This window comes from Chiloscyllium plagiosum, unplaced genomic scaffold, assembly GCF_037043375.1.
Source record: "Chiloscyllium plagiosum isolate Xiang-an unplaced genomic scaffold, Cpla_swu_hap1 HiC_scaffold_53X, whole genome shotgun sequence".
Lineage (NCBI taxonomy): Eukaryota > Metazoa > Chordata > Chondrichthyes > Orectolobiformes > Hemiscylliidae > Chiloscyllium > Chiloscyllium plagiosum.
In genome coordinates, this window is record NW_028270191.1 from 26495327 (window position 1) to 26522949 (window position 27623).

General features: G+C 40.9%; 1 protein-coding gene across 3 annotated transcripts in view; it reads right to left on the reverse strand.

Moving 5' to 3' along the window:
- Window positions 1-27623, reverse strand: part of LOC122543210 (signal transducer and activator of transcription 1-like) — a 79483-nt gene that overhangs the window by 26225 nt on the left and 25635 nt on the right. For all 3 annotated transcript variants that reach the window (XM_087985472.1, XM_043681682.2, XM_043681681.2), the window contains 14 exons: window positions 23259-23357; window positions 17150-17236; window positions 16634-16712; window positions 15972-16054; window positions 14706-14857; window positions 14187-14345; window positions 13020-13112; window positions 11441-11503; window positions 9002-9022; window positions 7847-7940; window positions 7659-7706; window positions 6226-6309; window positions 2731-2829; window positions 841-976 (listed from right to left, as the gene is read on the reverse strand). In XM_087985472.1, coding sequence (XP_087841598.1) covers window positions 841-976; window positions 2731-2829; window positions 6226-6309; window positions 7659-7706; window positions 7847-7940; window positions 9002-9022; window positions 11441-11503; window positions 13020-13112; window positions 14187-14345; window positions 14706-14857; window positions 15972-16054; window positions 16634-16712; window positions 17150-17236; window positions 23259-23357 — 1297 coding nt within the window. The remainder of the gene's footprint in view (window positions 1-840; window positions 977-2730; window positions 2830-6225; window positions 6310-7658; window positions 7707-7846; window positions 7941-9001; window positions 9023-11440; window positions 11504-13019; window positions 13113-14186; window positions 14346-14705; window positions 14858-15971; window positions 16055-16633; window positions 16713-17149; window positions 17237-23258; window positions 23358-27623) is intronic.

Below are 27623 nucleotides of genomic sequence, written 5' to 3' on the forward strand. Positions count from 1 at the left end.
GCTGCAGCCGCGCTTGGAGTACTGCGTACAGTTCTGGTCACTGTATTGTAGGAAGGATGTGGAAGCTTTGGAAAGGGTTCAGAGGAGATTGACCAGGATGTTGCCTGGTATGGAGGGAAGGTCTTATGAGGAAAGGCTGAGGGACTTGAAGCTGTTTTCATTAGAGAGAAGAAGGTTGAGCAGCAACTTAATTGAGACATATCAGAGGGTTAGATAGGTTGGACAGTGAGAGCCTTTTTCCTCGGATGGTGATGGCTAACACGAGGGGACGCAGCTTTAAATTGAGGGATGATAGATATAGGACAGATATCGGAGGTAGTTTCTTTACTCAGAAAGTAGTAGGGGCTTGGAACGCAGTGCCTGCAACAGTAGTAGACTTGCCAACGTTAAGGGCATTTAAATTGTAATTGGATAGACATATGGACAAGAATGGAATGGTGTAGGATAGATAGGCTTCAGATTGGTTCCACAGGTCGGTGCAACATCGAGGGCCCAAGGGCCTGTACTGCACTGTGATGTTCTATGTTTTACATTTTTTTTAAAAAAGCAACTCAAGTAGCCATGGTTGGAACTGACTTTTCCTTTGCTGGATTACTGGAGAAGGTCAAAAATCACATGACACCAGGTCATAGTCCAAAGGATTTATTTGAAAACAAACAAACCCATTGGACTATAACCTGGCGTCGTATGAATTTTGACCTTGTCCAACCCAGTCCAGCACCAGCACCTCCACATCAGCATTACTGGATAGCTTTTAGATCTTTAGTTTGAAAACGTACATATCCAATATAGCCCTTGCTCTAAGAAAGGCAGCAGGCCCTAGCAGCTGAAGATTCTTACCAAATAACTTTTCTGCCAGCATGTTGAGCTGCTCAGCATTCAGATGCCTTTTGGTGTTTGAAGAAAACTGCCAGCTTAGTACCTCGGATAGCTGGCTCCACGGTGCCATGGGAGGACTGGAAAAGAACGTTAAATTCTGGAAGACAGAGGGAAGAAAAATTTACTCCCCAAATTACTCGTACAGCAGAGGTTTAGATTGTTTTCTGAAACATGATATTAGTAGTTTACACACACACCCCCACACACTATCTTACATTTGTTTCACAGCACCTACTGACCTCAATAAAGAGCACGACTCGCAATATCCCTATAAGTGAGCTCTCGGCTTCATTTTCTCATTACTATCATCACCAAAGAGAGAGTGATTTGCTGCTCAGTTAGCAATACTTATTGCTAACAATATCAAAGATTGCTCAAAAAAGTCTGCAAGTCTGTCAGCATCTGTGAAGAGAAAGCAGAGTTAACGCTTTGGATCCATTGAACCTCCTTCAGGAATGATGTAGCTAGGAGAAGGTTGGTATATGCGCTGAAGATGGGGTGAAAGGAGGAAGGAAGGAATAATCGATAGATGGAGATGGAGTCCAGGAAAAGAGAATAGTTGAGCAGACAAAGGAGGGGGTAAAGGTCAGCCCGGGGGAAACAATAGTTGTTAATGGGGACTGTTAGGGCTGACAATGGCTGTTTGTGGTAACAAACCATGTGATGATAGGGCCAGGTGTGTGGGGGCTGGGGTAAGGAGATGGGAGGAGGTGCTCAGGCCCTAAAGTTATTGAACTTGATATGGAGTCCAGAAGGCTGTAGAATTCCCTAGCGGAAAATGGGGTGCTACTCGAGAACTGCAGCAAGCCTGAGACAAAGATGTTGGCCAGGAAACATGGTGTTGTGTTGAAATAGCAGGCAACTGGAAGCTCACAATCATTTTTGCAGACAGAATTTAGGTATTCTGTAACGTGGTTGTCCAGTCTGTGCTTCATCTCCCCAATATAGAGGAGACCATGTTGTGAGCTTGAATACAGTAAACTAGATTGCCTGAAGTGCAGGCAAATCACTGCTTCACCTGGAAGGGGTGTTTGGGGCCTTGGAAAGTGAGGAGGGAGGAAGTAAATGGACATGAGTTACACCTTCTGCAATGGCATGGGAAGACATCATGGTGATGTGGGGAGGTGTTGGGAGTGGAGGAGTGCACCAAGGTGTTCCAAGGGGATGGTCCCTGCAGTAGGCTGAGAGGAGAGGAGAGGAGAGGAGAGGAGAGGAGAGGGGAGGGGAGGGGAAGAGAACAGGTTTCTGGTGGTGGTGGAAATGGCAGCTAAATGATCCTTTGGTTGTGGATGCTGGTGGGACAGTTGGTGAGGGCTAAGGGGACCCAATGCTGTTAGAGGAAGGAAGAGAGGGAATGAGGGCCGAAGCACGGCAGATGGGTCAGACATGGCTGAGGTCCTTGTCAAATACCGTGGTGGGAGTCCTCAGTTGAAGAAGGAGGCAGAAATTTTGAAGGCCTCTTCGTCAAAAATGGTATCAGTGGAATAGATGTGACAGAGACAGAGGAACTCAAGAGAATGAAATCAGTTCTGAAGAAGTGTCACCAATTCAGAAATGTTAACTCGACAGATACGGCCAAACCTGCTAAGTTTTTCCAGCATTTGACTGTATGATTTGACGTCAAACATACAGTTAAGTGTGTCCAAAATTATTCAATTACAAATCTTTTGCATAGTCAATGTATAGCCAGAAAGGAAACTTTCCACTTGCTGTTAAGTCATACGGTCAAGTACAGGATGCTGCAGACTTCAACATTCTTTACTGTTGCTGGGCAGGTGATGATTAAGAACAAATTTACTAATTCCTCCTCCTCCTTCTGCCTCATTTGAGGAAGTTCCCACAGACTTTTACCTTTGGATCATTGGAGAGCATGTTGTACCAAACCACTGAGGCCCAGCCACTAAGGAGCTGACTGACATTTGAGATGATAACAACAGGTAAAGTGCAAGTCTGTTAAAAACATAAAAAGGGTGAGACTTTAGTGATGATCCAACAAGAGAATAAAATTAAAGATTACTGAACCAATACTGCAATATCATGAAATAAAGGCTTGAATTTAAGTAGAAAGTTTCAACATCTCAGATGAACCCAAAGCAATGAAGCACTTTGTTTGAGGTCTGGTTACGGTTGTAATTTACTTCAAGATGGTGCTGGAGCATGGTGACATTGTGCAAGCTGTCCACAACAGACCTTATTCTTACATATCTTATAATTGTTCTGTTCCTCTAATCCTCAAGTCTAAGTCTAAAGTCTATCAGAATTACTAACAATGCTCTCTTAAATCCACTTTCAGGTTTAAAGATTCTGTGGCTCAACTACCGGTGATGCTGGAATTGCAAACCCAGGGGAATTAAGTGCCTACTGGCTTCCCGTGGGTCTGACCACCTCATGGAAACCTGGAACTGAGGCCCAACCAGCACAAGAACAAAGATTTGACCCCTCAGTGACCCAAAGTCAAGGCAGCCTGACCAGACCAGCTGCAAGACCTCCCCAGAACGCTTGTGAACGAGACTAGTGCCCAGGACCCCATCAGACGCACCCACTTACCTTGCCAATGCTAGAACTGCAAGCCCAGAGGGATCACAGGCCTCTGATCTCTCAGGCCCAACCTCCCTGACCTTGTAGAAACCCAGATCTGAGGCATGGGAACCAGACCTGACCCCACATGACCCGATAGAGGATGCCCAACTGAAATGAGCACGAGAGCCCCCCGAATGCTCAAGGCCGGGGTCCCCATCAGAAGCATACATCCACCTCTTGGAGCAGCCCTCACCAACACTTGGGACTGACGAGGAGCAGCCACCTACCCGGGGGAAAAGTGGGAGACTGAAACTATAGGGTTTCAAGCCCCCCGCCTCCAGTACACTCCTGACAAACGCCCAAGCCACTGAGAACAAGATGGATGAATTTAAAGCTTGATTCTCTTTCTAAAAAGGTAATTAAGAGACTGCTGTGCACTCTGTTTTACAGAAACATGCTCAGTCCTGTGCCTTACACCCTGGGGGTTTCTCAGTTCACCAAAACGGACCACTTGGCTTCCTCAGGCAAGGCAAGGGGAGAAGGAAATGGGAGGTGGGATCTGCTTCTTAAATCAACACCTCTTTGTGCTCAGACATGGTGACCCTGGTGAGTTACTGCTCCCCTGACCTAGAATATCTAACAGTGAAGTGCTGTCCCTACTATTTGCCTCCACAGTTCATGCTGACATGCTGCTATGCTGACATCGGTCTACATCCCACCCCATGTGGAAGTGAAGAGTGCACTTGAAGAACACAGCGCTGCAAACAGTCTTGAGACAAAATACCCCATCGCCTTGTTTATCAGAACCAGTGACGTCAACCAGGCCAACCTCAAGAACGTGCTACCAAAATACCATCAACATGTCTCCTGTCTCACCAGAGGGCTGAATATCTTTGACCATTGCTATACACAAAGATGCCTACCATTCCATCAACCATCTGCACATTGAAAAATCAGATCACAATGCTGTGCTCCTCCTCCTGGTTTACATCAACTCCAGTCTCCCAGCCTGCCTTGATCCTTTGCAATTTGCCTATTGCTGCAACAGGTCGAAGGCAGACACCATCTCTCTGGCCCTACACTCATCCCTGGAACATCTGGATAACAAGGATACCTATGTCAGGAGCCAATCTATTGACTACAGCTCTGCCTAGAACACCATAATTCCAAACAAACTCCCTCTGTAACCAGATACTCAATTTCCTGACCAATAGACCACAAATCAGTAAGAATAGGTGACAAAACCTCTTCCACCATTATCCTCAACACCGGTGCCTCATACGGCTGCATACTTATACACTCAGACTGGTCAAATTCCACCCCAACTCCATTTACAAGTTTGCTGACACCACTGTTGTAGGTCGGATCTCAAACAACAAGACAGAATACAGGAAAGAGATTGAGTGCTTAGCAGCATGGTGTAAAGATAACAATCTCTCCATCAACATCAGGAAAATAAAGGAGCTGGTCATTGATTTCAGGAAGTGGAGTGGAGGGCACACTCCTGTCTGCGTTAATGGTACTGAGGTGCAGATGGTTCACAGCGTCAAGATCCTGGGAGTGACTATTACCAACAAGCTGCTCTGGTCCACCCACGTTAACAAACGGTCAAGAAAGCACACCAACACCTCCACTTCCTCAAGAGGTTAAGGAAATTCAGCCTGTCCACAAAGACTCTTACCAATGTTTATAGATGCACCATTGAAAGCATCCTAACTAGATGCATCACAGCTTGGAATGCTCTTCCCAAGAGTTTTGAACACAGTCCAGTCCATCATGCAAACCATCCTGCCATCCATTCACTCCCTCTACACTTCCCGCTGCCTTGAGAAAGAAACCAATAGAATCAAAGAGCCCTCCCACCCCGGTTATACTCTCCTCCACTCTCTCCCATCAGGCAGAAGGTATAAAAGCTTGAATACACATACAAACAGATTCAAGAACAGCTTCTTCCCTGCTGTTATCAGACTTTTGAATGGATCTCTCAAATGATAATTCTAATTTCTCTCTTTGCACCTTCTCTGTGCCTGTAATACTGTATTCTGTTCTGCTATCCTGATGCACTTTGGATGGTACAATCTGCCTGTATAACAATCAAAACAACAGTGTTCACGTATCTCGGTACATCGGACAACAATAAATCAAACTAATGTAGGAACTTGGAGGTCGATGCCACAGGCACATGATTAATGTATCTTTGCTGACAGATTAAAATGATCAAACTAACAGGAGGTTAAATAGATGCTGAACTATTCCTGACAGCAAAAGTCTTTGTTATGATAACCTTGAATAAATTGTGCTAAGATCTTATCCACGCCATTTTTGATAATTAAGTGAGATGTCCAATTTCAGGAGGCAAGATCAGATTGCAATGTCAGTTCTGAACACATTCTCTCTGTACACACAGCCACAATATCAGTAAGCTTCCACTAAAAACAATGAAACCACGTGGATCTCTCAGGATCTCTCTTCTCTGGGGGGAGCGGCTACCTAGATCCACTGATGGATCAGCCGTTGTTATACAATCTTGGATAAGAGAAACCCGAACTGCTGCTTGTAAAACGTGTGATAATGTTTCACACATTTAGTTCAGTCACCTAAAAATTGAAAGGCACATTATCAACAGTAAACAACTTAGACATTGCTCATTATGTGAAGAATGAGTGCAACTTCGATGACATTTATGTATCTAATTGCCTGCTTACCCTACTCTGTGACCCTCTCTCCTTGCACCCTATCCCACTCCCACCAAAAACAAGGTTTTGGGTTTCACAGAACTGGACCCATGGCAATGTCCCAACAATGATAGTTAAGTGGTAAACCTACCTCAAGAACGAGGTTGAGCTCTTGGTAAACCAGCTCAGTCTCAAAACTAATAAGATGGAGCTCCTCAGTCACAATGAGAGAAACCTGGGAGGATGACAAATGAAGAGGAAAGGATTGAAGAATGAATAATGCAGACACAGACCTTGCATGGTGAGCACCATTCAGTATAAAATCAAATCATGACAATTGCACAAAGTGTTTCTGTAGATATATAAAATAGGTTTCAAATCTTTACTCACATGAAGCAAAACATTAATTCAGTTGAACTTCCAGAAAACTAATTCTCAAAGCTACTTGCCAGTTTATAAAATAACTCCATGCTGCCTGCCTCCAAACAGAAACTCCAGGTGTGACCCCTGATCTTGACTCCTCGGTCAAAGAACATCCTTCCAGTGTTTACCCTGTCTAGTCATGTTTGAATTTGATAGGTTTCTGAAATTTCCCCCTCATTCCTCTAAACTCCAGTGAATATAATCCTAACCGATCCAGTCTCTCTTCACATCAGTCCCACCATCCCAGGAGTCAGTTTTTGTCAACCCTCCATCGCTAGATCATCCTTCCTCAGGTAAGGAGACCCAAACTGGACAGACAATACTCCAGGTATGGACTCACCAAGGCCGCTGTACAATTGTAGTAAAGGTATCCCTGCTCCTGTACTCAAATCCTCTCGCTACGAAGGCCAAGGTATCATTTACCTTCTTCACTGCCTGCTGCATGTGCAATGTTTACTTTCAGCAACTAGTGTATAAGGATGCCATGTCTCACTGCACCTCCCCCCTTTCACAATCTTTTGCCATTCAGATAATGATCTACCTTCCTGCTCTGCTCCCAAAGTGGATAATCTCACATTTACCCACATTATACTTCATCTGTTATGCAATTCCCCACTTACTCAACTTGTCCAAGTCACACTGAAGCATCTCTGCACCCTCCTCACAGCTCACCCTGCCACTCAGCTTTGTATTATTCTATCAGTCACTTCCATGATCTCTTTATTCCTGCCTGCCAACCAGTTCCCGATCCATGTCCGTTTACTACCCCCACTCACATCCACTTTCATTGTACATGCTAATCTCTTACATGGGACCTTATTGAATGCCTTCTAAAAGTCCAAGTAAACCACATTCATTGAGCCCCTTTTGGTAACATCCTCAAAACATTTCAGTAGATTGGTCAAGCATGATTTCCCTTTCATAAATCCGTGCTGACTCTATCCACTCTTGTCACTGTTTTCCCAAGTCATTCACCATCTAGTCTATCAGTTAAGATTCGTTACAATGATACTATGACAAGATACCATTGCCCCTCTGCCAAACACACTGGAATCTTGGGATGTCATTAATTTTGACTTGAATTATGGGGGCTGACTTCAGGCTCTAACTCATTGGCAAGGGTACAAATCATTTTCAACTCCCTCATCTGAAATGTATTACCTCATTACTTCCTTTTCCTCCAATTCCAGGCTTCTGCTCCTTTAGTTGCTGCAATCAGAAAAGTAGAATTGTTATGTAGAAATGGTTTGTTTAGTACAGAGTCAACAGTAAATCAAAAACTCATCATACAAATTATATAATATAACAAGTGCAATGAAATGAAGAACAGAATGTAGCCATTTTCTTACCAAATGCCTGAAGTCAGCACACAAGCCCCCGAATTTGGAATCCACCATGTTCATCGCCTTTGTGGTTGTGCCAAGTACATTGAATTTACGATACCTAGTCATAAGCAAAAAGTTACATTAACAATGCAAAACTGTTCTCCCAAGGCAACAACCTGTTAAATCACAATCTTTTACAGGTTACTATTGTTTGTCAGTTTACTTCAGTCACATTTTGCCATTTTGCAGATACTAAGAATGGTAAAACATCAAATTGTTTTCTTTACTACCCACATTTCTAAACAACTTGCACTTATGTAACTATTTTAATCTCATTCAAATCAACACAAGAACAGACAGAGCAGGAGTTGAAGAGATGACTGAAAGCTTGGTTAACAACATAGGCTCTGGGGAAGATTTGCAAGAGAGGTAACAGGATTACAAACAGGGTTACAAAGGTGTAGAGCTGAGATTGTCATGCTGACATGACTGATGGGGAAATGTGAGATAAATGGGAAAGATCTAGTGAGGCAAGGCGTATAAAAAAGGCAGAATTAATTAAGAAGTCAAAGGTTAAGTCAATACATTGGAGAAGCCGACTTAATAAAAGCGGGTTAGCACATGAGCGATGGGGAGGGCTTCATGCAGAATACGATACAACTAAAGAATTTTTGAATGAGTCAGAAATCTACTTAAGGTACAGCTGGGAGGTTGGTGAGCTGAGGACTAAAAAAAAAACCTAGTGGTGACTGAGTTTCTCCATTAATGTCTGCTTTTGTCTGGCAGTGACTTCAGTTGAGAATGAGGGTTTCAGCAATATATTTGGGGGTGGCGGGGAGAATAAAGAGAGAGAAACAGTAGAGGTGAGCAATGTTGTGGCCATGGATACCTAATATGTAAGTAGTATGATTTGATCATGCGTTGGATATAGGCTTTGAAAAATCAGTTCAGGGTTTTCATGTCCTGGATAACTTGACTTGAAATCTCCTTACTTATTAAGCAGTGCTCCACTTTGGTTCTGGGAAAAAAAAAATTACTCGACATCTAACATTTCAATTGACGTTTGGATCATGTCCCTGATGATTTTTTCATCAGGACATAGCTGATGAAAATTCTTTTAAAGTAGATTGGTTAAAAAAAAAGTTGATATTTTCCCTGAAGAGAGAAAAATGTTCTTACCCTTTCCCATTTGGTGAATTCCTGCAAGTTTAAAAAATAAAACAGGATTGGTTGACAAATACTTTATGGTTATATTTGTTGAGTTTATCAAGACAAGAACATAAAATTGTTGCTGAAGACAAGGTTAAGATATTATACAGTCATATTCAATCAACATAGTCCCTTAAAAGGAGCACATTTCAACATATATACTGCCTTTTTTAGAAGGAGTTTTCTTTCTCCTTAACAAGTCTGTTAAAATCTTAGAGACAGAGTGCTGACAATGTTGGAAACATTCACCAGGAACAGTTACTCCCAATGTTAGACACTTATTAGAAGTGATTACCTGAGGCAAGATATTCAATCTACCTAAAGTCTTACTGCTTTTAAACAACTGACAACTGGGTGATGTGCAGTTTGTTCACTATTTAGGATCGGTGATGACGAAACTTCATTTACTTATTCTCCACTTGTCCTTTCATCTTTTCCCTCCTCCCCTGGTAGGTACTGACTCATGGAGTACAATTCTGCAGATGCCAGGTGACTTTCAGTATCTTGGCTAAAGTGGGTCTTTGCCTAAGATACCAGCAGGCTATTTAAGCAAAGGGGAGAAAATCACAGCCAAGTCCATTGTGTTCTTGCCCAGTATATTATACAAGCACATTTCTGAGCAGGAGTTAACAATCAGTTACAGGAACCAGGGCTTTCCTTCCTCCACTATCCAAGATCAAACTGTATTACCCAGATTTCTGTTCTAGCTGAAATCAGTTGACTCACAGATTGAGATCATCCTGGCAGCATGACTAGTGAACCATTACAAGAACTGAACAGACAACAAAACACTGATTACATTGAAGTGGACAAGGGAAGTGCACTTTACTGATCAGTTATGTTTGTTGACGAGGTCACTAATCTAGTGTAAGCAAGGTCAATGCGGGGAGTTGCATGAGCAGAGTTGGAAAAGGCATCACTGAGGTCTCATAATTAACAATATAGAGTTGCTCCCACTGTTAGGCATCGCCCTTTGCTGCACAGCAGCAGCTGAATAGAGAAACGTGTACTCTGATCTGCTCTTTCTTTTTTGGTTGTGTACATTTAAGCATGTGTTTAGGACATTGCAACACAAGCATTAACAATACTGATTTTTCAGCACTTTCATCTAGTAATGCTGAACTCGAAACAAAGAGAAAAAATGGCAAGGCAAAGAGTGGTAAAGTTTGTGCGAAGATTTGTAGCTCGGGTGCTCGTTGTTGTGGTTCTGTTCGCCGAGCTGGAAGTTTTTGTTGCAAACGTTTCGTCCCCTGGCTAGGCGACATCATCAGTGCTTGGGAGCCTCCTACGAAGCGCTTCTTTGATGTTTCCTCCGGTGTTTATAGTGGTCTGTCCCTGCCGTTTCCAGTTGTCAGTTTCAGCTGTCCGCTGTAGTGGTTGGTATATTGGGTCCAGGTCGATGTGTTTGTTGATGGAGTTTGTGGATGAATGCCATGCCTCTAGGAATTCTCTGGCTGTTCTCTATCTGGCTTGCTCTATGATAGTAGTGTTGTCCCAGTCGAATTCATGTTGCTTGTTGTCTGCGTGTGTGGCTACTAAGGATAGCTGGTCGTGTCGTTTCGTGGCTAGTTGATGTTCATGTATGCGGATTGTTAGCTGTCTTCCTGTTTGTCCTATATAGTGTACTATTTAGGACTGCACTAAACACTATATAGGATAAACAGGAAGACAGCTAACAATCTGCATACATGAACATCAACTAGCCACGAAACGACACGACCAGCTATCCTTAGTAGCCACACACGCAGACAACAAGCAACATGAATTCGACTGGGACAACACTACTATCATAGGGCAAGCCAGATAGAGAACAGCCAGAGAATTCCTAGAGGCATGGCATTCATCCACAAACTCCATCAACAAACACATCGACCTGGACCCAATATACCAACCACTACAGCGGACAGCTGAAACTGACAACCGGAAGCGGCAGGGACAGACCACTATAAACACCGGAGGAAACATCAAAGAAGCGCTTCGCAGGAGGCTCCCAAGCACTGATGATGTCGCCTAGCCAGGGGACGAAACGTTTGCAACAAAAACTTCCAGCTCGGCGAACAGAACCACAACAAAGAAGTGGTAGCCTGGTCTTGTGGTTTTTCTCCCAACAGTAAGGGACTCCCACTTCCAGAGAGATACAAACCCAAATTAATTACACCCAAACATTACAGCAAAGTGCTGCCAGCCCTTTTGATTGTTTTATGTCAGCTCAATGCTTCACCATCAAGATACAAGAGAGGAAGCAACTGATGGGATTGCTTTTTCCTTGTAAAAGCATTGTACTGGTGAGTCATACCAACTGTCTGGACATTTCAGATCTCTTAATCCAAAGAGAATCAGACAAAAGTTATTCAATAGAAGATTAGGATACACATTTACATTACAAAAGTATTATTGTTGATCACTTACTTATCAATATAAACCTTCACTTTCATAATATGATTTGCTAAATCTGGCAGTTTCACTAAAAGTCTGCAAGAGAACAGAATTACAAAAAACAGGATATCCATTAGATCATGTATTTCAAGAACTATAATTTTAAACTCTTTAGCTCTGCCCACTACATTATATAATTTCCGTGAGAGTGAGAGTTATAGATACACTGGGGATTAGAGTGGGGGGACATTTGGTGACTCTTCCCCCTCCCCCATTTGCACTCCTCAAACCATGATACAAGATATAAGAGGGAAGAGGACTTGTATGAACCATCATAAAATGGATTCATTTCTGGCCATCAACAGAATGCAAATGTGCAAGCCCACTGCACTAATCAAACACCCGCATAAGCCAAGGGATCATCTCAACATCCAGACTCTGGTCTGTCCTGTAAAGCATTTCTAGACAACTTATTCTTCAAATGAGTACGGGCATAGTCTTCAAAATAAATATTAGTGAAAAGAACAGTGAAGTTATTTATGAAAAATTGTTCGCTTTAATTAAATTGTTTGATAACCCAGCCAAACAGTAGTCACATAACCGCTTTCTTCTGAGAATACATTTTGTAACTTAATATGCCAGCAACAATCAGAAATACCTAAGATTTTCCTACTTGAGAAAATATACTCACTAAGAGCATATTTTTGAAACAATTATTATTTCTACTTTCCCTCATTATAATGCATCACTGACCCCAAAATGGAATGCTGCCCAGAAGTTATTGCTTTTAAGCAGCAGCATAGACTGAATGGTGCACAAACTGGCAACATCCTTTCTAACTTTAAAGGTCAGCAATTCATCTCATGCTGTAGATTTTATGAAAAGAGCAGTCAGCAGTAATAGTCGCTCTTCAGTAAATCTCAGACTGTGCATTTACAATTTGTCAAATCAACCTATAAATTTCCATTATAACAAAAACGTAGGAGGAAATAACAAGGCACATAACCCACCCTGCAGCTCTGGTGCTTTACACAGACTGTGTGCAGTAGAAGCCAGCTAAATTAAAGATCGACATTGCATTTATACACTGTCTTTCATGAACCCCTAATGCTCCCAAACACTTTAGCTAATAAAGTGGTTTTGAAGTGTAGTCACTGTCATAAAGTAGGGAACTCCACCAGCTAGTTTCACAAAGAAAGCTCCCACAAAAAGTAACATGATAAACGACTAACGATTTTTTGAGACATTGAGAGATAAATATTGCTCAGGACACCAGGAAAACTCCCCTGCTCCTCTTCAAAATAGCTGCCACTGGACTTTTTTTTTAAAAAATCTACCTGAATGGGAAGACGGGGCCTCAATTTAGTGTTTCGACCAAAGAATGGCTCCTCAAAGTTTGCAATACTCAGTCAGTACTACACTGGGCTGTGCCAGCCTCGATTAGGATCTGAACTTGAAAAGACAATTTTCTGACTTACTGCTACTATTGAAGCACCCCACTTGATCCCTGCCTCTTCATTTTCCCCCTATGTATTTCTTGTTTCACATACAAAACAGTCAGGTATTTTAAACATTATTGTACGACTTCACTGAAAGCAACACCTGTACTCACCGTGGCTTAACAGAGAACTGGGAGCTAGTTCTCAACACCAGAGGCATCTTACTCTGAACAGGCATACAAGGTTGATTCTCCACAACAAATGCACTATATTTATATGAAAAAAAATTATTTCAATTAAAAGTAAATAATATTGTAAAAACTCTTGCCATTAAACAGCATTTTAAAAGATTATATTGGCTTTGGGTCTCCTGAATTTAAAGATTTTCTGTTTCCACCAACTTAGATACTTGATATTTATACATTTGAATCTCCAACCCCAGCCCCTTCCCCCAGAATTTTACCTGCAAATTTAGTAATGAAAATCTCATTCCCAATTGATCCAATTCCTGACTTGTATATGGCACGGGAAACAACAAAATGGTGATAATGCACTGAGTACACAGCACAGAAACAGGCCATTTGGCCCATCTAGTTCATGCTGGTATTTATGCTCCTCTTATGCTTCATTATTGTCATTCTTACATGGGATGTAGGCAAGGCTGACATTTTTAGCCCATCCCTAATTTCCCTTGATTGACTCGAGAGCGGATAGTACTTCTATGGGTTGGAGTCACATATAGAGAGAAAGTGAGGACTGCAGGTGCTGGAGATCAGAGTCACAAAATGTGGCGCTGGAAAAGCACAGGTCAGTCAGCATCCGAGGAGCAGGAGAATCGACATTTCGGGCAGAAGTCCTTCATCGGGAATGTCACATACAGGCCAAACCAGCTAAGGGTAAATTTCCTTTCCTGAAGGACATTAAGATTCTTCATTCCAGATTGTGTTGAATACAAATTTCACCATCTACCATAGTGGGATTCAAATCCCTGTCTTCAGAGCATTACTAGTTCAGTAACATTGCCATTATGCCACCACCTCTACAGATTTATTTGCTGACTTTGTATATATAATGTCAGGTAAAGACACTTTGCTGCTCTGGGAAAATATATATAAGTAATTTAATTAGACTTTAATTAAAAGCTTCAATAATTCATGTAGTGATTGTGGAATATAATCAATCCCATCTTTGGCTAAAACTGTTAATACAGAATTAAAAATTCACAAACAATAACTTTTGTGCAACAATTTCTGTTATAACAGCTACTACAGTAAGAGCTTTCAGGCAAAGTATGCAGGTACTGAAGAAACAGTCTAATGTAAAAGAAATCTCCCAAGCACCTTTTGATGAGGCAAGTTAATAGAGTCACAGCTTGTTTCTCTAAAGCAGGTCTTTGCGTTATAAAAGGATCCTTATCATAGGTCAGTTTAATTCCCAGCTCCTCGAGTTTCTTTAGCAATCTTTTCACTTGGAACAAACACAGTGCACTTGCAGTAAACCTGTAAGTTATAATTTAACAAAGGTTATGAGGTAGTAGAGATAGAGATAATCAGTGGCAGAGTTTAGTTCAGGAAGATTCTAAATTTTACCTTCATATGAAAATTCTCCCCTGGACAGCTGGCCACATGAAACAAACACTGTCCTTTTTATACATTCACAACTGTTACCAAAACTAATAACTATAAAGGATGGGAAATCACAAGAAAACTGAAAATTAAATCAGCAAATCAGACAGGGTTTTATTCCTTTTTGACTGCTTTCCAGCAGCGCATGCAGGCAATTTTGCATGTATTGGATAAGGTTTGAATCAGAGACCACGAGGGCTCTCTCAAATCAGGATAATCTAACATTTTGCATACCAGTTCTCCAGTTGATCCAAACAAACGTCCATAGGAGCACCAATGCAGGCTTTCTGTTGGCACCTCTTCCAGTCTGCCAATTGTTCTTTCACCAGTGTGTCCAGTAGCTTCTCAGCTTCCACTAAAAGCTCTTGGAATTTATGAATAACATTCTGCCAAAGTCACAATAAAAGTCTCATAACATATTGGACAGGGTAGATTACATACAGGTCTTTCAACGGTTTTCAAACAAGTGTTCACATTCATACCACTAAGATAAACATCTTCTCTCATTGGTGGCTATATGGGTCCTATTTTAAATTATCTTGGGAAATCTCAATCTAGCCCTCAAATAGGTACAAGACCACAGCACAAACCTGACCACAAATTATTCTGGCAAATCAATGGCTGGTTTAGGAAATGGACAAATATCAACACTGGCACATTGTTAGGAGATGTTCTTCTCATGAGGGGAGCCTTAACATTGTAATAGGCAGTCAATTTCCAAGGGAAAGAGGGGGAAAGAGGAGAGGAAATGAAAACAATGGAGATATCATACATCTCTGAACAGTGTCTCAGAAAGCAATTTGTAAAAACATGAAAGTTTATGCACCTGCCCATTCAGACAATACCTGGCCAAAGAGGGAGAAAAATGAAATACGAGTCAATTAATTGGCATTAGTCATCATTTTGATAGAATTGAAATGAGTGACTTGTTAAAAACAAAACTAAAATAAATTAATAAATCCAATTGTGCATACAAGTAGCTATACAGAGCCTGACTCTGAGGATTGAGCGATCAGCAAAAGTGATAACTGATACAAGGATTTAAATAGGAAAAGGAAAAATTCCATAGTTGGAATTTCAGGTTAAAGTGATTGGGGGACAAAAAGGTATGGTACATTTATAAACTTCATATCACAACAATATCTAGCCATTTGTATTTCCTCAGTATAAAGATTTCAATATTACAATTTTACTTCGAAACCAAAAAAAACACAATTAAGTTTTAGACCCCAAGGAAACATGAAGATATTTCATGGATGTGGCAGTCGTTCAGAATTATAAATTAATCAAAATATAAAATAAAACATCTTCCAAAAAGTCTCAGTTTCTCCACTCGAAAGACCAGGAAAATCCTGGGAACTTCGATATTAGCTACTTAGTTGACTTCAGTCGAGGCAGAAGGCATCATAATTGCCTAATGCACCTTCAGTGTGCCAGGTTAAGTGATAAGTCTGAGTAATGCACTTCTAACACCAAACAACCGGGTAGAATATTACTTACTTTCCTATCACTGTCCAGAATATTTAGCATACCCTGCAGCACTTTCATTTCTTCCTGCACTTGTTCAGGGGAACTGTGTGATTCTAAAAGAAAATGGAATTGGTCATAAACACATTGCATGACATAAAATATTTGAGAGAACATGGTTTTGAAAGATGCAACTGAATTTCACAGCTAGAGCCTCCATTAACACTGCATATCACTTCAGGAAAGGAAAACTGTTTCTATCCAGCTCACCTGGTGGCAAGATGTTAACAAAGCATTTTAGTCAATAAATTCCAAAACATTTTGAATGGCAATATCCTTTTGGTTTTTCACCGCCTTCCTTTGAAGTATCATTATACCATATGGTAACCATTGACTGTCTAGACTGACAAGAGGGGAACAGCTACTGGGGAACTGTGTTTTGGTGTAACTATATCCAGGATAAGTTACTTTCTTCAGAAGAACGAACTACAAACAAGTTTAAAAATTGTGAATACCAATAAAAAAAACACCTTACGATTCGAGATCACAACGCACTCGTTGAGCTGGTAGAGTCACTTTATCATCAAGCTTTACAATCGATAAAGAACTTCTGCTGCAATGCCCTCACCAACCTGTCGTAGGATTCAGAGAGACAGAGCTAAACTAGCAAATTGAAATCACAAAACGCTGCTCACCTTGACACTTGAAAGTCTTGTATTTGAAATCAAATTCATCTTGTTGCTCCTCTAGGAATTTCAACTCCTGCTTACGTGTCTGTATACAACAGTTTTAAATATAATTAGCAATGGCTAAAATTAATCTTCAGACTACCAACGAGTTCACAGAAATCCATATCTTTGGAGTTGATTGAATTCTTTTACACACTTGACCAAGTGCCAGTGTTACAGTAATAAACTTATGCAAAATCAGGCATTGCTTTATTACTGTACTCATTGCAATTAAAAATACTCCTGAAACATAATGTGTCCCTTCACCCCAATTTCCACCTTTTATTTAATCTATAGCTTGTTATAGAAAGGGGGGAAAATGGCAAATTAATAGCTATGCTATTGAAGTCGCAGCAAGAGAAGTCTTCCAATACAGCTTACACAAAGTATGAAAGAAACCATAGAAGAGGGAAAGCTACTAACAGTTCAAAGCAAGGCGTGCAAGCTGTGGAATACCATAAGTCAATCACATGCAGCACTCACTTGCACGTTGTTTCTCAAGGCAGTAATTTTCTGGTCAATGTCCTGGTGTCTTTCACAGTCCACAGGTTGGGTTGCATCCAAAACAGTCTAGAAAGAAGACAGCAGCTGTTTCAATATGAAGAACATTCAGATCAGTCTTATGTCACAAACAATTACACCAAGTAAACAGCCTTTAAGGGATAGCACAGTAATCCACTGCACTGCAGGACCAAGGCACCAGATAGAGGCTGAGAGGCGACCTGATAGATGTTTACAAGATTATGAGGGGCATGTGTAAAATGGATAATTGGAGTCCTTTCCCTAGGGTAAAAACTTCAATTACTAGAGGGCATAGGTTTAAGATAAAAGGGGAAAAGTTGAACAGAGATGTGACAGGCAAGATATTTTTACACAGAGGGTGGCAAGTGCCTGGAATGTGCTGCCAGAGGTGATGATGGGGGCAGATATAACAGCAACATTTAAAGAGGCATCTTGACAGACAAAAAGGCAGGAAATAGAGCAATACAGACTGTGTAGAGGCAAAAGGTTTTTAGTTTAGTAAGGTGTCATGCTTCAGTGTGGGCTTGGTGAGCCAAAGGATTTGTTCCTGTGCTGTAGGGTTCTTTGTGTAGAGGTTTGAGTATACACACTTAGCAACATAATCAGGAAAAGTACCTTTCTTACAAACAATTCTCTGAATAGAAAAAATATCCTCCAGTTTTTTTTTTTGTTGTCCCTCACCCAGTTATTTTTAAATTTCTATCCTTTTTGCATTTTCTCTCAAGGAAGTAATAAGTCGCAGACTACTTTGCAATGCAAATCCATATCCACTTTAAGCTAGGTTATGGCCACTGAAATATCATACTTAGAATTTGTAACAGCTACTGTTAAAAAAAACCAGAGAGACGGTCTTTCACTCATTTTAAGTCAGATGCAGTAGGTTAAGAGACTGACATGTTATAATCAAAGGGCACATTACCATAAGGCTGATAAATAGATATGTTGTGACTGTACAAACTCAGAGGTAATGCCTGTGGCATCAAGAAACTGATTTTGGACATCCTGGATAAAGTGGATAGAATTTGGTACAGTGAGAGACTTAGGCAATAATGTCATTTAAAATTCAAATTTACACAAACCAGGAGTACTGTATCTGGCTCATTTCCAGTTAGCTCTTTTTGCAATCCTTTGGGATGGAGGACGACTTGATTCTGTTTGTTCCAGTTTGTTGGGGTTGGATTGGTGGGCTATTGGAAGTTTGAGGTATTGGAGGGGGATGCACAACGCAAGTTCTGCACATTCTTGATAAATGGAATGAGCCTTCTCCATTTTGGTTAGTCACAAGCCAAGGGCACCTGTGAGCCAGTGAGGACATTCAAACTCTTCAGGCTTTGGAGGAAGTCATTAAAATAAAAGTGTTTCTATTGTTCTTATGGGAGTCTCCTGCTGTGACTGAATTCAGGATGGAGTAGATGTTTCAGGAGTCTAGTGTTGACTATACGAATAATATTCCCCACACAGTGAAGATAGTTTTGAGCAAGTAGTGTCCAGATACTGGGCAAGTTAGCTGCTGTTGGACCATCTTCCTTTCCACCCATTCTGGAGGATCTTGCAAAGGCACTGCTAGTGGTACATCTCCAGTGCTCAGAGGTGCCTCAAAAGATTGGTCAAGGTTTCATGGAAAATAGGAGCACGAAATCACCGCTGTCTGGTGAACTATGAATGGCTTTACTCTCTGGTTGAAGATCCTGGTCCTCAAATCCTCTTTCCCTCAGTTGGCTGAGCTGGTACATTGGATTCAACGACCAATATTGTCATTTACATCTTCAAAATCTCAACAAGGGAGGGGTTTTGTTATGGGAATTGGCTAGAAGAGGATTTTAGTTTTCCAAATATTTAGTGAAAGGCTTATTTTCTCAGATTTTTAAGAAGGAGTCAACATTGACGTGGAGCACAGTTACTGAGCAAGCATGTACAAATGTCACCCCCATACTGAAGCTCCACACCCAAGGTCAGAGTGATTTTGTTTCAGATTGAAGATAGTGTAGGTTGAACAATCAAAATTTGTTCAGTAAATTTATTTCCACACCAATAGGTAATTTGCAGTTTTACAATAAGTCAAAAGAAAGAAGAAAAAGCTCTGATAAGGGTTTGGAAAAGACCTATGTTTTGGATTTTCTTTCATCGCTGGTTCCAAATTCCTCAACTGAAAACAACAAATGCTGGAGAACACAGCAAGTCAGACAGCATTTATGGAGAGAGAGCACACTAATGTTTGGAGTCTCGGTGACTCTTCATCAGAGCTTCCAAAATTCCTGTACATCTAAACCATGTTTCTGCATTGGACATGTAGGAGAAAAAAAAATGTCTCTGCCTACAATCTGCTATTACATCTCTCTTCTTTCCTGATCTACAACATTTAGGAAAACCTAGATGTGCACAATCTTTCAAGCATGACTTCAAATTCTGGACTCCCCTGCAGTCAAAGCACAGATCACAGATACACAGAGATTAGTCGTCAACCAAGTGAACGCAATCACCCTGAAACTTTACACTTAACAGTAAATGAGGAAGAAACGTGTTGGCACCAGAAACAAAATGAAGCTTAAGAAGTTGCATGGCACACCTTTTGGAAGGGGGAGTTAGCAACCAAATACAGTAAACAGGTGCCAAGAGATTCACGCTAGCTGTACTTTATGACAAAGTAGGAGTCAACAGCCAAGAATGCAGAGGATTGCTCCACTATTCTGGAGAACCATTACCTACGCATTTGTTCAAATGAAAGCACAAAGTGTCTGTCAAGAAAAGGCTGTTTCCAAGATATTACTTAAAAGTTACCTTCGTGCAACACATTCTTTTCAATGAGGTTATGAAGCTTTAGCGAATAAACACGATACCACATTAGGTACCATGCATGACTCTGCACTAGAAGGAACCTCAGTCAGTAAAGGCTATGTCCCCTGCCCAGCTTATGCTTTAGGTCCCAAAACATTACCTTTATAGACAACTCTACTGCAGAGTGCCACACTTAGCAAGATGGTTCCCAAAGTGGCTTGCAAGTATCAGAGAGCATGCTGTAGAAAGTCCCAGATATTGTGTGCTGATATTGTGATTGTAATTGCAACCTCCACAAGGCAAGTTAACAACTCTCTTCTGCCATGCCCAAATAAGATCACAATATCCTCTACACTAGGGCCCTTGGGCAATGGCAGGCATGTTCCATGATGAAGTAGAACTCTTCTTTTAGTGCTTAATGATGGTATAGAGAGAACACACCAGAGACTCATCTGCCCAAACCTGCTGGGTACGATTTGCATTGCTGCAGCTATTTGCCAATTTACAAACAAGCCTAGCAAAGAGGAATGATGCTGCAATTTCTGCACAACCAGAAAACCTTTGCAAAACCATCAATAGAGAAGGTTCAAAATCTTTCCAGGAAGAGAGAGATTAACTTTAAAATGCATAGTGTTGGTGTCGGAGTTTCTGAAGATCAGCAACCCCAATGGAAGATTCTAGCATGGGTCATAAAAACACTTGCTGAAAAACTCTGCCATGTTTAGATTCAGTCTGGTCAATGACACTTTACAGAAGTCAGCCTAAGATGTCCTAGTGTGTAATATTAAGCTGCATATTTACGTAAGAAACACACCTGCACTGCACCTTATAGAGCAAATAACATTTAGTTTACAATAATCATCAATCAGCAAAGTAATTTAATTTGACTTCTCAGCAGACTAAGATGGCGGTGAAGAGCTACTGCTGTAGTAGTAGGTCCTGATCCAAGGCTATAGGCAATGATGGCAACCCTATTTACACAGAGTTACGAGCAATATGCACGACCAGAGATATATTATGAAGGGAAACCATCCATTGTTCCTAAAGTTGTGCCACTTGGGGTAGAGACTTGTAATAGTGGCATACATGTCATTAGTAAGGCTCTATGCTTGAGGGATTGCAGCCAAATGGCAAAAATAGAGGCAGAGAATGGAAAAGCAGGGAGGTTATGCTAAACCTTTATAAAGCTCTGGTGAGGCCAGTACCAGAGTATTGCATCCTGCTCTGGTCACTGCACTTTTGAAAGGTTGAGAGGGTCCATGAGTGTGTGTGCAGATTTCTCATTTGGTGGGAGGACTTAAATTATAAAAGGTTAGAACGGAAAATCTCCTTGAAGCAAAGGATGTTGAGAGGGAGATTTGATAGGGGTGTGCATGGTTATGACAGGTTTGGAGAAAGCTTCTCTAAACATAGAATGGCGCCTCCTCAGCTGACTGCGCAAGGACCAAACGACATAGGTTTAATGCCATTGGACAAGAGGTGCAGGGAAACCAGAGAAAGAACTTTCTTTAAGCAGCAACAGATTGGAACTCACAGCTCACAAGGTGGAGGAAGGAGAAACAATCATTTCAAAAGGAAATTAAATGGGTACTTGAAGGAAAAATCATCCATGGCTATGGGAACCATGCAAGGAAGTGGGACTGACTGAGTTGATTTTCAGAGCATCAGCATGGACCAGATGGGTGGAAATGGCCTCATTCTGTGCTGTAAATGCAGCAGGTTTAAACATTTCACATACATATCTTGCTTTGGAGGATGCATGAGCACAGAAACGTAAACCCAGTAGAGACTTTGAAGGACTACTCAGTTGGTGCCTTTGTCCTGGAACAGTTTCTAAGTCTGGCTTTGAGCAGATTGTGCTGTCTGCATGCAGGATTTGAAAAAAAAAACAATCAGCAATGATATCTGGGGCTCTGTGTTGGAGTGGTCGCATAAGAGGAAGTTTTATTAGTTTTTCCCAAGGGTGTGTGACAGGGCAACAGAGTGACAGGCTAATTAGGAAAACTCTTCTCCATTCCCAAAGGCCAAGCAGAACAGTCCAGAATTTCACACTGGCTGTGATTAGTTTTGGAAATGGAAAGAAACATCGTCAATGTAAACAAGCTGAGCAGGTAATTGGCAACAAGCACAAAAATAAGTGACTGTTTTGGGAGGATCCAGCAGGGAAACTAAGCTTTCTACGCAAGGTCTATTTATAATGGGCAGAGGCTCTGGAGCATGGTTCGGCATTGATTCAATTATGGGGATGTGTCAACAATTTTTTTGTTTAAATTACTAAGTGAGCCTAGCAAAGAACAGGGCTAATACTGTAAAGTAGAATCCCCATCCAACCCTCAGGGGCCTTCTCTTCATCAGCAAAAAAGAGTGATAAGTTTAATGGATCCAGCAGACCCACCCACCCTCTGGCTTTTCTTACGTTACTGTTGTCTGCAGGACTGCAGGCAGATAGCAGAGGAACATTTGCAACCAGCATCAAAATGAATGCAAGTCTATGGATATGCATTATGTAGGTATATGATGTTGCCAGTTTGTGGAGGGTACATTCTGGTCAGTGGTAGCATTACAAAGTTTTCTAGTCAAGTAAGACCAAGCTTCTGCATTTTGAAAGTAAATTCAACAGTTACCAGAGCATTGTTTACTCTCATTGAGAGGCTGGCCCAACAAACTGCTGTACTGCCAAGCCACTTTGCACATGTGACCAGGACCTACCTTGGTAACCTACCCAAGAGTAAACTGATTATTTTTACACTTTAACCCAGGAGAGACAGCTTTCGCTCATTCAATCAGCTCCATTCAGACAGCTGCAGTGCTTCTCTACCCTGGAGAGTCATTCTCACCTTCAAAAAGGCCCGCACTTTTCACAGTACTTCTTCCAGCATCACTTACAGAAATGTCCGGTGAAATGGAGTTGTCCTGCTATTTGCGCTTGTTGCGGCCATTCCTTCTCCCTTTTTTTTTTTAAGATCAGGGCAAGCAACAGCCCTTGAAGAACTTGTGGCACTAGGTGACATCTTTGGATACTAGATGCACCCAACATTGCATGTGCTGTTAACCAGGAGCACAGAAAACGTATCGATACAAGCTGGCTTCACATCATAGGATGTCAGCTCACTGCATCAAAGAACAGCAGCCTTGATGACTTTGCACCAGGACGAGATTAGCAACCCCAAATTGTGAACGATCAGTGGAATGGAAAGCTCCAGATAGTCTGTCAGTCTGGGTTTTTAAGAACAAGTTAGTGAATCAATAACTAAACAAACCCATGATTTTCAGAGCTCATTTGTATTCCTCATACCTGCTGATCCTCTACAACAGCGTTTAGTATCGTCTTCTCCTGCTTCAGTCGAGCAGCGACAACCTTTGCCAACAGAACAGGATCCTCTCCATAACATTCCTAATGAAAGAGAAGCCAAAGCATTAACATAACTACCTGTAATACAGGGAGAGGTTCTACTGTGATGACCATGGGTCCTGCCTTTTATCTTACAGCACAGGAAGAGAGCATTGGCACCATGGTACCAGCTCCTTGAAAAGGCTATCTAATTCATCCACACTCTCGAGCTCTTTCCCCGTAGCCCTCCAAGTGTTTTCTTTGCAAAGATTTACCCAATTCCACTTTGAAAGTTGGTAGTGAAATTGCTTGCACCGTCCCTTTAGGCAGTCCATTCCAGATCAACTGGGCATAACATTAAATTGCTGTATGATTTTTATCTTATTTACTTGAAGCTGTGCCACACCACCGGCTTTATTTTAATTATTTATTTTGGTTTAATTAAAATAACCTCAGCTGATAAGTTTGTTTTGTCCTTTTTTTTTGGTTTGAGGGCTTGTACGGCTTATAATCAAAGAGACATTATTGGAATTCTTTATGATCAGAGACATATGAGGGATAATATTTGGCTGAAGCAGCATGGAGAACTTCCACTTTCTAACTCCCTGAAGTTATTTTAATAAGTTTGCAAGGCTCTTGAAAGGGCTTGCTTCAAAAAGGCACTTGCTGATTAGTTCTTGGATATGTTTAGTTGCCTGGACAATGCATAATTCTTGCAGCTTTGTGCAATATTAGTTAACTTAGCGGAACTCCAGAATATTGAAACATATACTTTTGTTCAAGGGCCAAATAAAAGGAACGAGAATTTGGTGTGTTCACTTTATGGTATTGCTAGTTTTTTCTTACATGCTTTGAATTTTTTTGTGAAAAATCAATACAGAATATGGCAGCGAATCTTTAAGATCAATTCCTATCAGAATGATCAGGAGTGTATGATGAGATAAACATGCACTTAAACTGCAGCTATATTGCCCCACCCTTTCTCCAAAGCCCATCCATGCCAAATAAACAAAGCTCAGACAACCCAACCCTTATGCACATTCCACTTACTGTCTTGCTTGTATTGCAAAGGCATGAAGCTTTGAAAAGAGCAGTTCTTAGCGCTGCTGCCTCTTAAGTCCAAAATGAGAAAGTGAAAAGTTGTTTGCATCAGCAATGAAATATACATGCGCGACTGAATGGGCATAAACTTTCCAGAGCTGTGACCACAGCCAGAGTTGTTGAGGCAAACTGGAGTTGCAACATTGATTATACAATTTATGGAGCATTTCATACTTTAGATTCAGCAGTGGATATTGCATACTGTGCCATAGATCAATAGGATATGGATTCATTCCTATAATTTGATAAGTTGTGGGCATGTTTGGGAGCAAAGAAGAGCCATGCCCTCCCATTAAGTGAGATTCAATACGAGTAGGTGCATCATGTATTCACAGAAGACACAGCAAGAGAGAGAGAGAGCACGCCCATGTTTATTTTTTACAAATTTATAAATTTACTCAAAAGTAGTGTTGTTTCGAATGGTCTGCCAGATAAACCAGTAGCCAAAGACATTTGGGCTTTGAAAATGCTGTTGAATGCTCAGTATCAAAAATTCCTTTACACAAAACCAGTTCCTTTGAAATGCAGTAACTATTATCAGCAAATGCCACAGCCATATTGCGCACAGCAAGATTCAAATAGCAAAAAACTGGAAGAACTGCAGATGCTGGAAATCAAAAATAAAAACAGAAGTTGCTGTAAAAACTCAGCAGTTCTGTCAGAATCTATGGAGAGAAATCAGAGTTTATGCTTCTGCTCCAGTGACCCTTCTTCAGAATGGATAGTAGCAAAGGAAAGATGGTTTATTAATGCAGAGATTCAAAGAGAGATGAGCAGCCAATAGTAAAATTCTGGCTGGGACACTAGGAGAACTCCCAGTTTTATAAACTTCGCTGCAGAACTCTGTATATCCACTTGACGTGGTCTCAAGTTAACTTTTTAAAAGGTGTTATCTTGAAACAACACTTTCAGTACTTCACTTGAATACCAGCCAAGATGGTATGCTTAAGTATTGAAGCTATGTTTTTGAAACAAAATATTTATCTTTTGCGCTTCAGTTATAGACTGACCCAGAAATACATTTATCTGCTTATAGCTGTGGCTTTTATAACCACTATGGTCAGAGCTGAAAACACCAGCAGCCTATCCAAACTGGAACTGCCAGCCAGTTTGAAAATGAACTTTTAAAACTACAGATCCTTTTCTCCCCTCCCCTTTTGCGTCGCAAACAATACGAGACACATGACATTTCAATGTAGTCTTTGTTAGAGGCAAGCTAGTATTAACAACTAAAAGGTGAAAGATTTAAGATGTAGAAAAAGCAAATACAATAACTGCTTGAAGAGGACTAACTACCCACAAATGCAAATTATAAAACGAGCAAACCAGACTCCCTTTCATTTTCTTATGCAAAGCACTCCATCATATGGAATTCAGTATAAGTTAATGGAAAAATGGTCTGGTAGAATAAAGTAGAATATTTAAGATAACAGATACATCTTTATAATATTGGTTTTAAAATTACCACAAGTCCTTCAAGATGCTAATTCAATATTAGAATACACAAATTTAACAGACTACACTGCATGCAAGCATGATAAAAGAGCAGTTTGGATGAGATTGTGATCAAAGTACATTAGAATATCTGATTCCAAAAAAACTGCTGAAATTAGAAAGAAAACCTCCCTTCCTCTCCCACAAAGATTCACCAGGATGCATCAACAGTTAGCAACACATTTCACAGATAATATGTGCAAAGAGGTGGGGTCTGATCACATTAGTGCTTTGTAACAGTCTGGACTACAGGCATCTCACATATTACTTCACCCTTCTCATGTGATTTACAATGATCAGTCTCACCAAGTGTGGCCAGCTCTCTTGCAACATGCACACACACCTTATGCTAATCGTCAGTAGAAAACTCTTCCCATTTGACAACTATGGAATATCGTCCCTCAAGGACAGACACACGGTGGGTAGATGTACCATCCTAAGCGGTAGTGAAGCTCTGTGTCCAGAAAGACCCCAGGTTCTTTCACTTCCTTGTGGTGTTTGAGTGCTCTGCAATGACCCACACTAAAACATACATGAGTAGAGGATGACATGCAAGGGTAGGCTTGCCTTAGCTTGGGTAATATGGGGAATGAGGGGTTAAGAAAAAGACTACTACTTTAACAAAATACCTTATTAAAATCCTTGATGTTTTTAATCAAAAAAAATCTCAATGTTCGCAATACTCAGTTCCTATTTTGGATGGATGGCACTTCTACTTTCAATAGCATGAACTGGACTTGAAATTCTCCATGTGTGCTTTACAGAGGTCAGAGAATGAAAACAGTTTTCATTTTTAAAAACATTAGTTTCAACACTGATCACTCCAACTCTTCATGATTAGTTGTGTTCTTATCACTGGTCTCTTGAGCCCCAGGATCACATTTAGGTTCAGTTTCTTACAACTGTCCACTTCAAATCAAAGACTGCCATTTTAATAACAAAATAAAACAGATGTTGTGACGTGTCAGAACACTTTTCCTTCACCTTTGGGCCAGAGTTTCAATCCAGCCCAACTGACTGGCAAGATCGCAGTCCCAGACTCATTGATACAAGGGTTTTATGTGAAATCACTTTCAGTAGCCTGGATCCATTTCCTAAACAGAGTCAGAGCTTACAACACAAAAACAATTTGACACCAAAACAGCAGCAAGAATAATTTATTAAACTGTGCATGGATTTTTTTTTCTTGTTCACTGAACAGAGGGATATTAAAGCCAAGAAATTATTGTTAAGAGCCAACTTCAAGATTCCAAGATAGTGTACAGCAGAACACTCTACTATAAAAGCCTCTGTTCCAACATCAAAAAGTGTTCTTTAGTGCATAAATGTGATATAAATTATTTCCCAGACTCACCGTTCTGTAGTCTCAGAATCTGACAATGTTTGTGCACTTTCCTATTGTGAACCCACTACCCATACCTACTAGGAACAATGTTAAAACTGCCCATATATCACATACAGAATCATGATAATCAGTTGAGACAGGAACCTTTTATCCCATCAGCTTGGGCTGGGTTTTAACCAAACATCTAAAAGATCAGTGCCTAACCCATTACACCACTAAGTCTTTTGGGGACCCTCTTCAAGGTGGTATTGATGCACATTATTGTGGTAGTTTGAGCTCCATTCTGCAGGTGATAGGAAGGGAAAGTTAACGGAGACCACTCTCGTGCATCTTCTGGTGGTTGATCAGAGCACCAGCGCAACAGGCCTGGGAGCAAAATTGGTAGACAG